Source organism: Colius striatus, chromosome 7 (assembly GCF_028858725.1).
Source record: "Colius striatus isolate bColStr4 chromosome 7, bColStr4.1.hap1, whole genome shotgun sequence".
NCBI classification, from domain to species: Eukaryota; Metazoa; Chordata; class Aves; order Coliiformes; family Coliidae; genus Colius; species Colius striatus.
In genome coordinates, this window is record NC_084765.1 from 7,919,878 (window position 1) to 7,938,666 (window position 18,789).

Genomic DNA, 18,789 nt, shown 5'->3' on the forward strand with positions numbered 1-18,789 from the left:
TAATGCTGAAAAAAAATAAGCACCATAAATACTTAAACTGAGAATGACAATTACACGATAAAAATGTTCTCATGTGAAATTGCTAACAATTACAAGCCTTATCCATCATTACTTCTATCAAAGGATATTTATAGTTCGTCCATTTTGAATTGAAAGCTTTAAAAACTTGTGTGGAGTGGGTTTTTTTTAAGTTCCACCACATGTTTTATAAGACAAAAACATTTTTGTTATACTTAGAAGAATAATATTGTATATAACTTTGATGAGGTACCAACAAACACAAAACCTTAAAAGTGTTCATTTTTTATTATATGCCTTAGGACTACATGGATTTAAGTGTTTTTATAAAAAAGACTACCATAACAATAAAAGAGAAGTAATTTGATGGTTTATTTACTCGTTATAACCTTTAGAAAGTGTCAAGCCTTCTTTAAAGTGTTTGCTTCAGGCTGTAGTTTTACAAGATGGGCTGTTCATTGGTCAAGCCCCCTTGATTCTTGACCCTGAACAGATTTAGGAAGAGAGTACAGCTGGCTCATGTCCAAGCAGACAAAACTGCTGCTAGGTACTTTTATTATCTTTTTCAAACTCATAATATACCTCCTACAAAATTGCACATCCAATTCCTCAGGCAGGTCAATCAAACAGTACTCACAGAAACTACAGTTTCTGATTCTTTCATACCATCATTAGAATACCCTTTATGAACTAAACAGTCCAGTACAACTTTTAGTTGACCACATGGATATTCTTCTGATGTTCTGTTCCCAGGATAAATGTTAAATGCAGTGAAAATAACAGCTTTATTCTAACTTTAGTTCCCGATATAACATTTTTGGATCTTAATAGTTACCACAATTAAACAAAACTTTTAGTAACCACATAATCAGAATTTATACTTTAAAAGTTCCTTTTCCAGAAGCAAAGAAACAGAAATGTATACCAACCACCTTTTTTTCCTTTGGAAATCCTTTGTTGCTCTGTCCTTGATTCCATTGCATAGCCTGCAATTGCTCTGTACTTAAATAAATTCCATCAAAATCTATTAATTTAAATGTTTGCATTGATACTTAAAATGCTCTTCTTCCAGGTTCAAATAATCAGTTTCTAATCAAAAGCCATATTATGTGTTAACACAGAAGTAATAAGCTAACACACTTACTGAATAACAACATTGTGTATGTCACAGCCATAAGATCCATAAACTTTATTACTGTTTATTCTTTTATATCCACATGCTTACATATTTTTTCTTTTTAAAATATTCAGCTTTCCTTGTCTCCATCACTTTGCTAAAAAGTACTCTAAAATTTACACTTATGCAAAAAATCTAGCCATAAATCTCTTAGGATTTTTTGTTCTGTTTCTCTACATACTGTGCTATTAGTGTCCTGATTGCTGACTTCTAGGTAACACACAAAAAAGTTTCAACAACTTCCTTCACTTAATATCTCAGAAAGCAGTTTGCCTTTTGGACTCAAATGACATTTCCAAATAGTAACCTTATACTCAGCTTTCAATTGTCATCTCAATACTGAACTCCACTTGCCCATTTTATCAGGGAAACACTACTAATAGATGAGTTAGCTCTGCACAGTTATGTACAACCCTTCCATTCTGGAACAGTGCTATACAGTGCTATGCTGTGCAATGCAAACCCCTTGAGAGTTGCCAGAAAGCAGAAGTACATTTTAGGAATGGGAGAAAGTACTTAAGGGTGAGTAAAGATACTTAATGTCCTTCCTCTAAGAAAACAGGGAAATAGTTCACTGTGCTGAAGAATCTGGATTAGAGAACCCAAAGCCGTAGCAAAGGCAAACTAAGAGGAATTGAGATAAACTTGTTCAAATCTATACGAAACGAAGAGTATGTACAGCTCCTGCAGCACTAGGGTGAGCTACAGTTTCTGAGAACAGCAATCAGAAAAAAAACCACAAGGTGAGCTGTTCAGAGTCATAATGTCAGCACCATGACAACAAACATGAGTCCGAATTTGTCGCTTTTAGAAATTACAAGGGTATTTACTTATCTGCTTTCTCAATGACTGCTCACTGGGCACCTGCATGAAAGTGGGTAAGCACAAAAAGATGGTCTAATTAATATCAAAAAAGACAGAAGACAGAAAGGGACAGATGCTAGGAAAAACAGGGAAAAGAAAGAGGGGGAAAAAGCTTTAAGGGCAGGGAAGGAGGCTAAGGTCAATAATGGCAGAATGGTAGGGCCAACTTGTTTTTAAAGAATATTCCTATCCACAACATGGAAGGGATTCCAGAAGTGTTGAGATGCCACATTCCTGTGCTGTCAGGACAGGTAGGAAATTCCTTGGCAAATCAGACATTCTTGCTTCTGGTTGCCAGTTCTAATACTACCTGCTATGACAACATACTCCTTTGGCTTGAGTAAAGGAAAAGTTTTATATTGTGCTTGTCAGTAAACAGTAGGATAACTATCAATAGCAACAAGTCAATATGGACCCAATTTTAAAAATCTGGGGGGTGGGAGTGGATGTGGTGTTCCAGGATTCTAGAAGGAAATATTTAAAGAATCCTATAATAAAATATTTAACACAGAAAATACTTTCATGGGTAAACTCCATGTTGTTTGCAACTCTGATGTTCTTTAATAAAACATGGTGGGTATTTTACGGTAAAAATGGTAAATTTTACCAATAATTTGACAAAAACATTACCAAAAAATATGGCAAAAAAATGTGAAAAATGTAACAAAATTTGAGAGCTGGATAAAATGTTTTTTAAAAAATATTTTAGTTAAAAGATTAGCACTGCCAAGTTATATCTGGATCATAAATGCCCAAGGAGAAAAGAGGAAAACGTATCTTTTCAGCTTTTACAAAACAGATAGGTATGAAATCTGATAAACTCAAGACTCAAATGACAGAATCTCTGGTACTAGGCAGACTTTGTGACATTCCAGTGGACAGCAGAAAGAGCCTAACAGGTACTTGTTTTCAGATATGGAAACAGGTCACTGAAACCTACCCTTTGCACCAAAGAAAAAACATTAGTGAAGTTTTAAAAATCATTACTAAGATTTATCTTTTTTGTGTTAAGCTAACCAACACCTACACTGCTTCATCTGCTACTAAAAATATCCATATACCTAGAATATTAGAATACATTTCTATGGAAGTAATAAACAATTTCCTTTATTTCTCATGGTACATGCTATTCTGGCTAAGCACCTTTTTTTCTACCTAGGACAAGAAAGAAAATATTTCAACACACAATATATCTGCTTTCTTGTAAACATTATCCTTAAACCTAATGTCAGCTGTCCTATATGCATTGTACTTCAGAAAGTATTACAGACTTCCAATTTGACCTACTATGCTGCAAGTTTACACTGTCAAAATTGATTATATTTATCCCTTAAGAAAAGGAACATCTCTTACTGCTAAACAAAAAGAACTCATCTGATTGCAGAACAAGCCTGATAGACATTGGAATAAAGTGAATGGGATATCCACAACAAAAGAATCACTGGGTTGTTTGGTGCTTGAGTCGGAAAGCTAACCTGGGAAAAAAAATCAAACTATTGGAACGTGAAGTAACCTCTGAAGGGAGAAGAAAGAGTAATATTTTTTTTAACTTTTAATTACATATGTGTTCATATTAAATCAATTCATATTAAGAGCAAAAGAAACTGAGAAGCTGTATCAAATATCATGATTTAAGCAATGTATTCTCCAGAGTAAATATGCACAGCTACCATTAATTGGGATTTCATTTGTAAAATAGCAGAACTATCACTTATTATGAGCAACTCCTCTAAATTATTGTTATTTTGAGAGTTTAACTACAGCTATATGTTTAACCAAGAAAAGTGAGAAACAGATGCTTTGAAGGAACTCAATGCATACTTAGAAAAACAAAATTTTAACTTTAAAATAGTATCTTATGGTACCAAGTATGGATTTTGTCTAAATATTTTAATATTGCTTGCATTAAATTTTCCCCTGTCTAGCAACACACAGATAATTTCATCTGCACATTTGTTTATATTAATTTGAGTTTATGCTGCAGTACCAACAATCACTCAAGGCGATTTAATAAAAACTGAAAACACGTGATAGTTCCTGACCTGAAAAAACTCCTGTCTAAGTGATATGCAAGACCAACAATGGGAAGAAAAACAGAAGCAAACAGAGGTAAAATATCTTGTCTAAGGTCAAGCCACAGGTCAAAGACTGAATTGAGAGTAACATCCACTTTAGTGGCTATACGACCTCCGTGAGGCTATCGGTCTACTGTGAGCCTCAAAAGCAACTTGGAAAGGAAGCAGTAAAAGTACTAAGAAACTAGCAGAACTTTAACTTCACTTTCCTATGCAGCAGCTGATACAGTTTAAGCCAATGTGTTTCAGTCCTGTCCATGGAAAAACTACCATAGTGAAGATAAGCTTTGCAATTCTGAGTTAGAACTCAGAATTTTGGTCTATCTTTTTCTCATCGCTCATTATAATTTTACAAAATAACTTCATGTTATTTGAATTTGTAAGAGATTGACAACTAAAATTGTGACAGGATATTGTTGTTTTGGTTTAGCTTTTTTTCTTCAAGCAAAAACATCCATTGAGAGTTTATTTAAAAGTCAAAAATGAATGGCACTAGGCACAGCTATATTATTCTATAATCCTTGCTTGTTCAAAATATTAATATTGTATACTCCAAATTTCAATCACACTAAGCAAGCAGACTTGAATCAATTGTTGAAGCAAAGCAAATATCAAAAACACATTCAGGGATGCTTTAAGGTGTAAAAAGCTTAACTTTTTAAAATTTGAATTTCCAATTGCAAACAGGTAAATAGATTTTTTTTTTGGGGTGAAGGAAGGAATAGATGTTTCAGAAACTGAGTCACATCTTAACTATGGAATTGGCTCTTAACATCAGCATCAATTGCTCACCCTCTTGAGGCAACCCTTTATAAAATCCCAGTCACTCTTATAGTATAGCAGACATGAAACAGACAATCTGAAAAAATCCCAAAAGATGAAAGTTGATGGCATTCTACAAACATTTTAGGCTCTGACCAAGCTCATTAAAAATGTAAAGTTAATTTAAACATGTAAATGGACTCCAGCTAACAGATCTCATAAGGAAAAGCATGCCCGAATTATTACTGTAAAAATTAAATTCTTTAGTCTTTACTTTTTAATACAAAATAGCTAGACTGGATTAAACACTACCATTGCAACAAAGCCCTAGAGATCAGACCCTGGAGAATTTCAACAATATTGCACCAAGAAAGTAGGATTATGCAGGGCTTTTTTTTTTTTATGGCAGTCATTATTTTGTTTATGTTTTTTAGAGAGAGGATTATAGCATTTAACTTAGATCAAAATGAGTATAAATCAAACATGTAATGAATACTAATATTTTAAAAGTAATAATGCACATCTTTTAAACAGGTCAAATTCATCAAATGCAGAAAGAGAATACTTTATATCTTTCAAAATATAATGGTTGAGAAACACAAAGAGGAGAAATAGAAACAAATGTTTACATACATACAACTGAAAAAGTGACCACAGAAAAATACAGCTGCCTTCAACATCACAGAAACACTTTTACCTTCGTACCACAAGGCAATTCAACTCGTATTTCAAAGACCAAAACATCTCCAACCCCACTAACTCAATATGCTATTATTGCAGAGATCTAGCTTAATAGGTTAGCAATTTTAAAATGGTGAAATAAAGCAGATTTGGTTATCACAGAAGCTCTTTGCCCACTTAGGTAATTCTGAAAAGCACAATGAATCAGGCAAAAATAAGTAATAATCACTGCTCTTCTGGCAAAGGCTAAATCAATCTATGAAGTGAGAAAGACTTAGGGACTTACCAATGACTTGGATTCTCTTTCTTACCCTTTCATATGAAAGTCTGCTCTTAAAAAGAAAAACTACCACAAAACACAAAAATTTAATGCAGATCGTTTTTGCCAATAGCCTGGTGATCAACTGCAGAATCACAGAAGCTTAAGAGTTGGAAGGGACCTCAAGCGATCATCTAGTACGTTATTACAGGAAAACCAAATTCATTTCCTTGCAACCCTGTTTTTTGTATAAATGTCTCTGTAGACAGCACAAATACAAACACTGCCTAAATATTTTTAAACAAAATTCTGATTGGTGAATTACCTAATACATCATGAAGTTTAACCACATTTATGCAGCATTTTCTAACTGCATATAAGGGTACAGAAATACAACACAGAAACAGTAAGAAACAGGATAAATGCATTTACCCTTCTTATACGCAATTCTTCTATTGCCTCCAATAAACTTGTTTTAAAGTCTAACAGTCGAATGGAAAGTAATGTCTCTGATGGACTTTGAAGAGTTGAGTCAAGTGCCGGTGTTTTAAAGTCTTCATCCATCCTTTGAACTTGCTTCTGCAAAATAAAAATGTGTATTTCCTCTCCAGTTTATTTATTATTCTTGACAAGAATATTCAAACTGTAAAATATGCAAATATAGAAAACGATTTTTGCAAAGAGTAGAACTACTACTTATAGCCATTATGCAATTAACAAAATTTATTTCAAACTATTGTGTAATATTCTAAAAGAAAACAAACAGGTTTATCATTAACACACCATATTAATTTGGTTTTCCTTTTTTTTTTTTGGCTTATTTTTAACTTTAAGCAAAGCTTGTGATAAGCATGAAAAACATACTAGTACAGGGTTGGGCTTTTTTCCAGAGGTACTGACTGCACTGGCATAAAGGTACCACAACTAACACATCAGGCTATGAAAAAGTAACTACTTATCTTCAAGATTTCAAAAATCACAAGACGGGCTCAATTTTAAAGCAGACTCTCAGACTGGCTTGAAATTATGAACTCAAGGTAATATCCACCATTTCTGCTTCTGAATTTTAACATAAAAATTTTCTGGTTCTGTTCCCACATAATCAAGTATCAAAACATTCACTGTAGGGTAGCTACATCAAATACTGTCAAGCAAGAAGTCATGCTAAGGAAAGACTCAACGTGTCTCTGTATAAACAAAATATGCTAGTGACATCAAAGACAATTATGACTACTGGACTTACAAAAAGATAACAACTGTATATATTTAAGCTGTACTTCCAAGGTTATATTTTTTTTAATACTTGCAAGTGAATTTCTACCAGTCCACTAGAACACACAATGCTATCCCTTCCCAGAGAGAGTTCATCTGTGTTTCTGGACTAAGAATTAAAGAGATAGGAGTAGAACACAGGAATTACGACTGACCTGGCCATTTCTGCATTAAGAACAGAGACCTGGTCTGTGTCATGGGGCCATAACAACTACAAATCAGGGCTCACCACTTTTTCTGCTGTTGTCCAAATAAAACTCTCACATAAATCAAATTTAAGCTGCTTGGTGATGGATACAGATTTATTCCCAGCTTAGTTGCCCCACTACAAGTTCCCCAAGTTAGCGAAACAATGTTTTTTCTAAAATCAGAAAAGTCAACCTCATTTTTATCTTCCATTTTTAAAATATATGACTAATACTGAATTGTTCAATATGAAATACTTATATAAGTTCTTTTGTCAGTGTCAGAATGTGTATGTTTGTAGGACTTCTGAAGAGGTGGTAAATAAAACTGAATAAGAACCTCCTACAAACACGTAATACTTCAGGCAACGAATCTGTGTCAACAAGTCAATATGAGTCAGGTATCATGCAGATAATCTCTACACATTTTAGACATAGTTTAGGCCTAGATTGTTCATGATTTGCTTGGGTTTGGGATTTTTGTGGGTTTTTTTTGTTGGGGGGTGTCTTCTTTGGATTTTTTTTTCTTTGCAGGGGGTATTTATTTTTAAAGTAAAGCATTAAGACTAAAAAAACTCTACTTTTTTTAGCCAAAGAATTTAGAATCAATGAAGTCAGACCCTCACAAAAGCACATTAAAAATTAGTTTCTAATAAAAAACAATAAAAATAACAACTAATAAAATGATTATATTGTGCACAATAGATTATACACAGAGTAATTTCATTTCACTTTTATTAATGCTACATTCTAATCTGAAGAGTTAGATTTTGCAACTATAATGTTAAGACACAATGCTCTAATTCTATTGTTGTCGGTTGACTTTACAGGTTCAGAGTTGGGAGGTTCTATAGTGACCAATTTCTACAAGATAGTACTGTTACCAAATGGAGAATCCCGATAGCTTGTGTTAAGGGAAAAAAATAAAGAGTTCTTATGAAAAAACTGACACAGAAAGAGCATGATCTAACTCCTGTAAAGGTAGGTGCACTTGAAGAAGTGCATTTCAGTTATGAAATAATTTCTATTTAAGTCAACCAGTAGAAGAATGTGTATTAACTGACACATACTGGCACTTGAGATTTTCCTCACCATCACAGAAGCAATCTGAGAATTATTTTCTCAGGGGGATATTTTCAAACCAATGCTATACTCTAAGGGATGGAAGAAAATGGACCTCAGGCATCCATGGGCTTTCTCTCAGCTCACTGGTCTCAGCAGGAGCACTTGACAAATAAGACTTTGCCTCCCTAATGCAGTGAGTAAGGATAAAGGCTTTTCTGAGTGAAGCTCATTGAGTCTTCACCCATCCCTTCATTGTGAAAGTACTGTTTTCTCACGGGCAATTTGTACTCAGACTGCTTTTTCCAAGACTGACACAAAATGCTCCACAGCCTGCTGTTGAAAACTGCGAGGTACAGTACATGTTATACATGCTCCCTCTCGTCCTCCTTTATGTTGATTGCAAGACACCTCTGTGGTCTCTGCAACCACAGAGAGATCAAAGAACTTAATTATCTACCACACAGCTCATACTACACTTGACTAAAACAAAACTCTACAAAATATAAAGTTACAAAATACTTTGAGACATCCACCATACTGATAAAATGCCTACTTTTGATATCACACACTAATACAACTGTAGAGGTACTGGAAAGATGGAAACTAATAAATGATTTTTTACACAGAAAATACAAAAATAAACTTGTCTAATCAAAGATATTCCCAAATAGACGCATTTTTACTTTAACAACTGGTATTTGTTAGAATATCTGTAAAATAATAATAATAATAAAATAATCTAGAGCATACATAACATTCTAAAAGTTAAAGTTAAAATGATTGAAGTTCCTGTTTTGAAGCACATTTGTTTTCCTATTACTTGCTTTATGTTTAAAAACATAAGGGCAAAAATTACTTTTTAAAAAGCATATTTAAAAAATCCATTTTAAAACAATTTTAAGTGTCATAAAGAGCTTTGTATCTTTGAAAAGCACTTATTAAAAATTACATCTTAAATACCCTACACTAGAAAGTAAGTTAGCCTATAAGCCTGATAGGGGTCAGGGTAATAACACAGAATGAACAAATTACACTGTCATTCCACTTAAATTATTTAAGTTATTTAATTTGACCTGTAGATAGTCTCTTGTCTTCTCATCATGCCTGACTTTTAAGTGGGAGGTCTTCATTCATGATGATCCTTTAATGGAAGCAAAGCTTTCTCCATTTAACCCATGGTGTTATCAATCATGTACAGGGATAAATGAGGCTGTAAGATTTTGCCAGTATCACAAATGACACTGTGACCTGAGGCCAACATCTTTATTTGCTTCTCCAGTGATTCACTTCAGCAGATATTAACCAATTTTATAATCCATGAAAGGCAAAATTAAAGGACACCATCCATAAAACAGAATAATTCCTATCAGCAACAAAGTGATGTCGGTATTATCTTATAAATTATATGGCCATACAGTGTGGTAATGTAATGAAGTAAAGATGGTAATAATCAAATGCCTAGGGCAAACGCTAATATGCATTTAATCACACAGCATGAAGCCATTTGTCACTACAGTTGAATGCATGTGTACATAAAATACGAGTCACGTCCTTATTGTTATAGTATAACAGCATCAATTTCACACTATCCTTTTACCACAATAACAACTGTAGGTTTTGATATTAACTAAAACATTCAAACACTAGAATTGCAACTCATAGCAATATCTTTCAAAAATTATTTTACAATAGACTCGCCCTACTATTTGGCCTAACACATCTGAATATTTCATGTGTGCAGAATTATACAATATTTTTGTACAAAATCCCCTTTGGGTACATTTTCACAGCATTCTGAGTGTCTTTTTAGGAACAGGGTAACTTATGGCATTTCGAGGTAAGTCAAATCAGATAAATAATAAATTGATAAATAATTATTGATTGCCATTTGTTTGTTTACAGCTACTTACAGACACACAAGAAACAGACAAAGTATCTCCCTTAAGATAATCTGAAGTGTTTGCAAATTCTACTTCCAGAAAAATTACACTGAAGTGTCAGCATCAAGTTCTGTGCTTGGTGAAATACAGGAATGAAAATGTTAGTGGAGAAACTTTACCTGCCCAATCCCTCCACATCTTAAAAAAAAAAAAAGTTCTATTATAAGTTTATAAAGTTATAACTTATATGTAAGTTTATGAACTTGAAAACAAGCAATCAGCTGTACCAAACGAGCCTAAGAGTCCAGACTCCACGATTATGCTCAGAAGAGCACTAGAACGCAATAGGAAAAAAAAGCTGGTATTCATAATTTTCTAGATTCCAACCATCACGTCTGTCTCACACCTTGGTTGTATAAACCAGGTGGGATTCCTCTGTGATCAGATAACCTACTGGCATACATTGCCATAAAATCTGGACTATAAGTCAACTTGGTACATTGCCTAATTAGAGACAAAAGACAAGAAATCTACAATAAGCTCCTTGTTAAGAATCCATATGTAAAGGCTTTTGTGGCTTAATACCTCTTTTACTGGATCAAAAAAGTTACAGCATCTTAAAGTTCTTTGGGTGACTTTTATTTTAAAAAAAAAATTGAAGACAGCAATCTCCCTGTCACAATTGCCTTTTGTCTTTTCTTCTTTGAGTTTAAGATTCTGAGATTTTCTGTATGTAGGGTTATTTATTTTTAAACTTTTAAAAGCTGAAAAATATTGCATGCAGTTACACTTGATCTTGCCTCAGTTCATTTTTCAATTGATAGAAAAGTTATTTTTAATTTTCAATAGAAGTTGTAATCCTTCTCCTCCACCCCATGTTTTCCAACAAGAATATATACCATTCTTTTAAGAAACAAGCTACCTTCATGTATATCAGATTTCATCCACACCCAAGTTTTACTCATCCACAATTCATTTGCTCAGGTCCAGAAGGTGCAACTTCCTTGAGCTTTGAAAAAGCTATGCTGGCAGTTACCATAATGATTTCAGGTGACAGAGCTCCTTTCAGAGTGCCAACAGTGGAATATGCAGGGGATAACAGGATGTAACACATTCTCTTGAATGAGTTGTGTTGGTTTCATTTTTCTGTTTTATCTACTTCTCGGTTGTGTATCTTCTGGAAATCGCTTTGATTTTTAGTAGAGAATGGCTCCATTCACATATACAAATCAAACAAAGCAAATAACACACTTCATAAATGCAGGTTCTGGGAATGAAATACTATGCTCTAGCAAACGATTTCTTTCCTAGAAGGGAATCCACCATGCAACTCATTCTCCTTCACAGTTTTGCTAAAATTATTACTTTATCTACTCATTGCCATCAGTTCTCATGATGATCTACAAATCATTACAGCATCATACTGAAAAAAAAGTATTTCCTTCAGAGTCTTATAAAACTTTAGAAGTTACTAAATTTTTAGAAAATGACAAACTTCAGTTTTCAAAAGTGTACTGCCAACCTTATAAGACAATTTCTTTCTAAAAGCTAAGATTAATATATAAGTGTAGTGGTTTTCATTTACAAATAATTATGTTCTTCTTCAAAATATAGTATCAAGACCTGGACTCATTAAAAAGGCTCAAAACTAGAAGATAATAAAAATTGAGTATTGATATTTTTTGTAATCATATAATCTTAAATGAAAAAGCATTTAGAGGAGGGGCTAGGCTGACTTGTGGTTTCTTGAATGCAAAAGACTATGATTTACTGGAATTCTACAGTAAATCAGGAAGTATCCTCAATGTAAAATACTTAAAGGACTATTTTACACTATATTTCTTTCTAAATAAATATTGACTTATACTAAAATTCCACTGACTCTTCTTATATCGATACATTACCTAAAAATGTTTGATAAGCATACACTTAATGTAAGAATGGCTGCTTCAAGTCAGACAAAGGGTCCTTCTATGTCATTGTTTCACCAATAACAAACAAAAATCCAGTTATAAATTTCCTCTACTAAATTAAAGTGAACAGTAATTTTCCTTGATGTTGCTATTACAAGATTTTAAAATTATATTTGAACTATATGTCACTTTTTATAATGCAAGAGTCAATCACAGCATTTCCATCACCATGCAATCTCTGTTGTGACATTACACCTTTGAAACTGATGGAATCATGCTGCTTCTTCAAGACTTTTCTGGAAAATACTTTTTCTTTTGTCCCTTTACTGATAGATTAATAATACTTTGCTGTATCTACTCTCTCATTAAGCAGCTCTATCTACCCTTTTTCATGCTGTTTCCTAAAGTCAGATGTTAAACTTTTACTAGTTTACTTTAACAAAACAGGACAGAATTATCGAGAGAGCTGATAATAGAAATTCTGAAAGAGACAATGAATATAATATAAACCCTGTTGCTAAAGAAAGAACAAATACTGTTCTTTGCCGCTATAAGAGCTGAAGACTTAAAATAACTGATTTAATCCATATAATAGATGTCCTACAATTTAGCACATTTTATCTGAGGAACTGATTTGTGAATCTGCTATTATTTCTTATTTTCCAAAGACAAAATAGTCCCAGTCACATCAAGTTGCCCTTATCTACGGTGTCAGAAGCTTCTGGTCTAAACTTGATGGAATTTGTTTAAACTCAAGATAAATGTAAAGATTTTCATTCTGGAAGTTGTACCGTTGTTCTAGAGTTTGTCAAAACCCAGGACAGTATCATGTCCTTTGCGGGAGGGATACCAATAATAAATAATAAATCCATAATAAAGCACAACAATTGCCTTTAAAACACATCTTAGAATCTTTGCTGACAAAATTGTCATTAGATACTAGTAATCTGAGACATATAGTTGGTTTTCAAAGTTTCAGGTTTTAATAAAATGTGGGGAAAGCATATGACAAAGAACTCTCAGCTATTAGAATTTCAAGGTTTTCTTGGTCAAGAAGCATTGAGTCTGGGTTATTTGGTCTTCTCATTTGCCTAATTTGTTTTGGGTTTTTTCCCCCACATTTACAACTCTGATTCAACATGTTAATGAAACTACTGTTAAGATGTACAGGTAAGTGAATCATTATAAAGTACGGTGATATAGTTCACATCTTTATCGCTGATTCAAATCCATCTAAATGTAGTGACTAAGTGTTCTATATATATCCTCACCATATAACAACAAAAAAATGAAGGAAAGATGAACATCACATTCCTAAGAAGACTAAACTGATGACCCAGCAAACATACATGAAAGCCCCTCATTCAATCTGAAAAACTTGATTTTGATGTGGTAATAGCTGTTCCCAGAAATTATCACAGCATGGCTTCAATTAAATCTTTAGATTATAATCCAGTAAAGATTAATCTCATCATTACTAAACATAACTTGAAGAGTGGAGTTTTTAAGTGTGTTTTGTCAGTAACTCAAAAGGCTGTATTAGCTACCTGCTGAATTCTGGATGACATTTAAGAGATTGGAGCTACTTGTCCAAGTACTACATTGCTTGGGATCTCCATTTTCCCCCATTACAAGAGGTCTCCCTTCAGTAATTTGAGTTCTTTTGATGAAAATGTATAATCTTTCACAAACTAGTCAGCCTAGACATTTTCCCAAACCAGAGGATTTAAAATTTCCATATCATCTAAGATTGTTATAGTAGGTCTAACAGACACAGAAATACATTTTCATGATACTTAACCTTCTGTAACCAAAACTAATTATATAGTGTATTTTATGGGATTAAATTCTCCATAATCTTTCAGTCCTAATATTTTTCAAGATTTAGTCAGCGTCCTTTTACCTACTAGTATAGAGACATTAACTGTTCAAGGGATTAATAGAATCAGGTTTATCCAAATTTTACAGGTGCAGAAAAAATCTAGGTGTTACTGAGTCGAGCAGCTGACCTTCGTTTCAAACCCCATGCTGCCACCTAGTCGACAACCTAATGAACTATGCTGTCCTCGTACTTGATGCACTGCAATAACAGCTAAAGTCATGGAATAAAAATTAAATCGTTTCCAAAAAACACGTTTGTGCAAGCAGTAAGGTATCAGAAGCCGTGAGAACTCCAATCAACCTCCTTGTCAGCAGAAGTACTCTGGCAGCACAAAGCAAGCAGCAACTGTAGTTTTCAGTACTCATTTGCAATGTGTCACTCCCTTGCTGCAAAAAGCAGATGTATGCCAGGAGCATTCCAATGCAGTAGTTGCTACTTGTTTGTAATTATAGTTGTGAAATAAGTACACCGAGTGTAAAAGAAGAAAATAATTAGCCTTGGTACTATCAAGTAAGGGATAAATCCAAAATAATATAATATTAACATTGAGTAGATTCACGCTGAGAAATGTATTCTAGAAAACCATATTCACATGTGAGAAACCTAAAGATTTGTGAAATTTAGTTTTATCAATGAAAGAAGGCTATCTGCTAGGGAAGCATAATTCAGAACCATGTCGAGCTGTGGAGTGTTTCTTATATGACAGTCTCATTAGGGAGAATAAATTGCTCTCTTAGCTAAACCTAATCCAAAAGATTAGGGGCACGGCAGCAGGAGGAGCAAACACAATTTCTTGTGTCAGCAAGTTCTGACACTACTGATATTTGACTTCTTTCCAACATCTTGGAAATATCTATTTTACATCCAGAAGGAACTCATTTGCCTAAAGGCTGGATTGCCTTCCCCTCCCCCTTCTCTCTTTCAAATATGTCCTACAAGAAGTACTATTTTTTCCTCTACAAACCATTCCTCAACACAATTGACACTAACATTACTATTAAATATTTTGAGATGCCTATGCTAAAGCTTCAAAACCAAAGAAAATAACTCAGTGATGCACAATATAAGAAAATAGTTTCTTTTTTTCCAGAGCATCATATTAGAGTGTCAATACTAGCAAACAGCAGTTCCTGTCTTGTCAGTAGAACAATTTCCTAATCCTACATATGTGCATCCTACTGTAGGTTAGTGTAAGAATGTCTCTGCAGCACCGGGTTTGGAACAGCTCCCATAGGAGGTCAGGAACCGCAGGAGACCACAAGGAGCCTTGTGCCAGGACACTGTCTCCTCCCCATGTCACAGCATCCCCAAAACTCCAGAACAGCAGAGACTGCAGAAACCAGACAGACTGTGCTTCCCTCTCTTTGGGTATCCAGTCTAACACATGATCAATAGGTATCAGATTTTTGCAGGACAGCAGACAAAAGCATGTTTCTGTAAAGATGCATTAGAAGACAATAATTACCTGGCATAGTGATAAAACATATCAAATTCTGTTTCTATAAAGTAATATTTTCAGCAAGTCCTATGAAATTCAATGGATTCTTTTATTTGCAAAAGTATGATACCTAAAATTAGCAAATACTACATCTGAAAGACATAAAAATACTTAAATCTCTTGTAATTTTGTTCTTCAGAATTGTATTATACAAAATAAGGTGGTGTAAGAGATTGAAGGGAGGGGATGAATCAGAGACTCTTTGCTGACTGGATGTGTTACATTAAGTTCTTGAAATGTAAAGGAGTGGATTATCACTCTAATAGCAATGGGAAATTAGTTTCTTTATTTCTTCATTAAGACTGTGGGAGGGAAATTAATTTTCTACTCTAGTTTTCAAAATTAATTGAATATATCTTTATTAAAGTGATAAATATACACACATATTTTTGGTTGAAAGAATTCCCTAAATTAATCCTAAACAGACATTTTCAAAGCAGTTTGGTAGCATATGGTGGGGGGAGAGGGTGTTTCATTTTTTGATGTTATGAAAATATTGAAAAAATGGATCATATAAACCCAGTGTAATAAAGCTGTCTATAGAAAAGTACCTGAAAAGTTTTTATAAAATAATTTTTCTAGTATTAAACAGCATATTGCTTAGTCTTCATTTCTTCCTACTTTGTATGTTTTTGCAGCTTGTAATATGTACCTAAGTGTCTGTGTTTTCATACATACAAGTATATGCATCAAAAAAGCATTTTTTGATTTCTCTGTCAAGTAACCATAGTTTTTAAAATCATCATCCACTTCATTTGAAGAATGACTGAAAGTACCTTGAGGTGTCTAGGTATCTTCGTGTGTGTATAGGTACTTAGAGGAATTTACAAATCTCAAATTTACTCACTTCCTAGGCATTCAGTGCTTTTACATCACAGAATCACAGAATGGTAGGGCCCTTTAGAGAACATCTAGTCCAACCCCCCTGCTAAAGCACATCCACTTAGATCAGATTGCACAGGAACTCGTCCAGGCAGATTTTGAAAACCTCCAGAGAAGGATCCTTCACACCCTCCCCAGGCAGTCTGTGCCAGGGCTCCCTCACCTGAACAGTGAAATAGTTTTTTCTTATGTTTAAACTGAACTTTCTGTGTTCCAGCTTGATCCCATTACCCCCTGTCCTGTCACTAGATACAACAAAAAAAACCTGATGCTCCGACCTCCTGACATCCACCATTTAGACATTTGTAAATATTAATGAGATCCCTCCTCAATCTCCTCCAGACTGATCAGCCCCAGTTCCCGCAGCCTTTCCTCATAAGGAAGATGCTTCAGTCCCCTGATCATCCTGGTGCCCTGCACTGGACTCTCTCCAGAAGTTACCTCTCCCTCTTGAACTGGGGAGCCCAGAACTGGACACAGGACTTCAGATGAGGCCTCACCAGGGCAGAGAAGAGGGGGTGCAGAACCTCCCTCGACCTTCTGGCTACACTCTGCTTGATACACCTCAGGATATCGACCTTCTTGGCCACAAGGGCATGTTGCTGACTCATGTTTAGTTTGCTGTCAACCAGAACTCCCAGGTCCCTCTCTGCAGAGTTGCTCTCCAGCAGGTCAACCTCCAGCCAATATCTGTATTGTAAATTTCTTTAATATGGTTTACTTCCACCACTGCAACATTACATTCTTTTGTTTACATTATTTAGTACTCTTTCAAGAAAACTGAACCACCTCAAAGTGAGTTTATGCCAAAAGTATTTTTATTTAGGCTTCTATTGCATAAACAGTGTAATAACCTTTTAAAAATAATTTTCTTACTAAAAAAATATATCAGTTTTTCTAGAGAACTTGTATTTTCAGCATTGAAAAATAATCTAGAAATGACAATTTTTACTTTTCCGTCTCCTGGTATCTTCAAATGAAGACTTGATGTCTTAGCAAACAGCACATTTTGGCCAGACATAGCTCTGGATTATCACTGTGGAATCCAAGAGCTTATAGTATAAATTAGATTTGTCAGTCCTTTAGAAATATCAAGTCCTTCATGCACTTTGGCCTAGAGGTTCAAGAGAGTAAGAAAATTCGTAACAGGGCCTCCTACAACTTAATTTTCCTCATGTGTCTCAAATGCATTAAACAAATAATTGTCTTTGAAAGATGGATGAGAAATTAAAAGTTCATGCAATTTTACAGGTCCTTTCTCTCCTTCACAAGTAAGTGATTATGACCAAAACTTTATCAATATACACTTTATTTTAAAATGTCTAAAATATCAATACTTTCTTTATTTTCATCTCCTAGATTTTTTAAACTTAAATGGCCAACTTCTACCACCTTTCACGAGTTACTATATTTTTCTTAAAGAAAAATATAATAAATCAGAGCACAATTATCTCTGAAATGCAATGCAGATACTCAAACTTTTACCACTAATTCCCAAGTGAAAGTCACCAAATTCTCTATTTAGTAAGATCTGTAACTGTCTTGACTACTAAAGAAAATGTCTTGCATATTTTGCACTGAGAAACAATTCAACAGCAATGCATAGAGAAGTAAAACCAAACTTCAGTTCTCTTCCTATTAGAATAACTTAAAGAAGCAGAACAAAAGGAAGTCTGGATAAAAATTAAATATCAGACAAGATCTCAGCTACCTGAGGAAGTGAGTAAGTGGTGAGATACTCAAAGAAACCATCGCCCTCTTCCTTAGGGAAGAAAACCTGTGATCCATCCCATAATTAAAATGGCACTGAGCAGAGATCCTTAGTAGCTCCCACCAATGAAAATACATTAAATAGCGATTAAATGACTGAAGAAAACTTTAAAATCTCTTTCTCACCTTAGGTCTTCAAGCTACCATCCCACTATCATAAACAAGTTCCCTGGGGGTAAACCAAATGGATATTGAACAGAAACTGACTGTAACACTGCAACAAATAAATAGTTTAAAAATATATCTTCACAGCTACCCAAATAAATGCCAAGCATAACAAGAACATCAATATCTATTGCATTTATACATGTCAGAAGCCTGCTGCAACTGAGCAAAATTAAAACAGCCAAAGCTGTCAATTTGGTGCTGCATTACTTCACCTATAAAAGAAAGCTCAATTTTGTTCGAAAATGAAACATTTTCAAGACACAATTTGTATAGCTTTGTCTTCTGTACTTTCATAACACATTCTCAGCAGAAACATTCAGAATTAAAAATGAAACCAGAGCTGTTGCAGTGTACTGAAAGGCCACCACAGAGCTCCCTCTAGTGTGAGCAAGGTATCAACTGTACAGAGAAATGTGTTCCTGAGACAAAAAAAAAGAT

The 18,789-nt window shown here is 34.2% G+C and overlaps 1 protein-coding gene across 1 annotated transcript in view; it reads right to left on the minus strand.

The window, feature by feature from the left end:
- CCDC73 (coiled-coil domain containing 73) overlaps positions 1-18,789 on the minus strand; it is a 70,086-nt gene that overhangs the window by 46,050 nt on the left and 5,247 nt on the right. Inside the window, exon 3 of the mRNA XM_061999633.1 lies at positions 6,269-6,415. Within this exon, the coding sequence (XP_061855617.1) occupies positions 6,269-6,415 (147 nt within the window). The remainder of the gene's footprint in view (positions 1-6,268; positions 6,416-18,789) is intronic.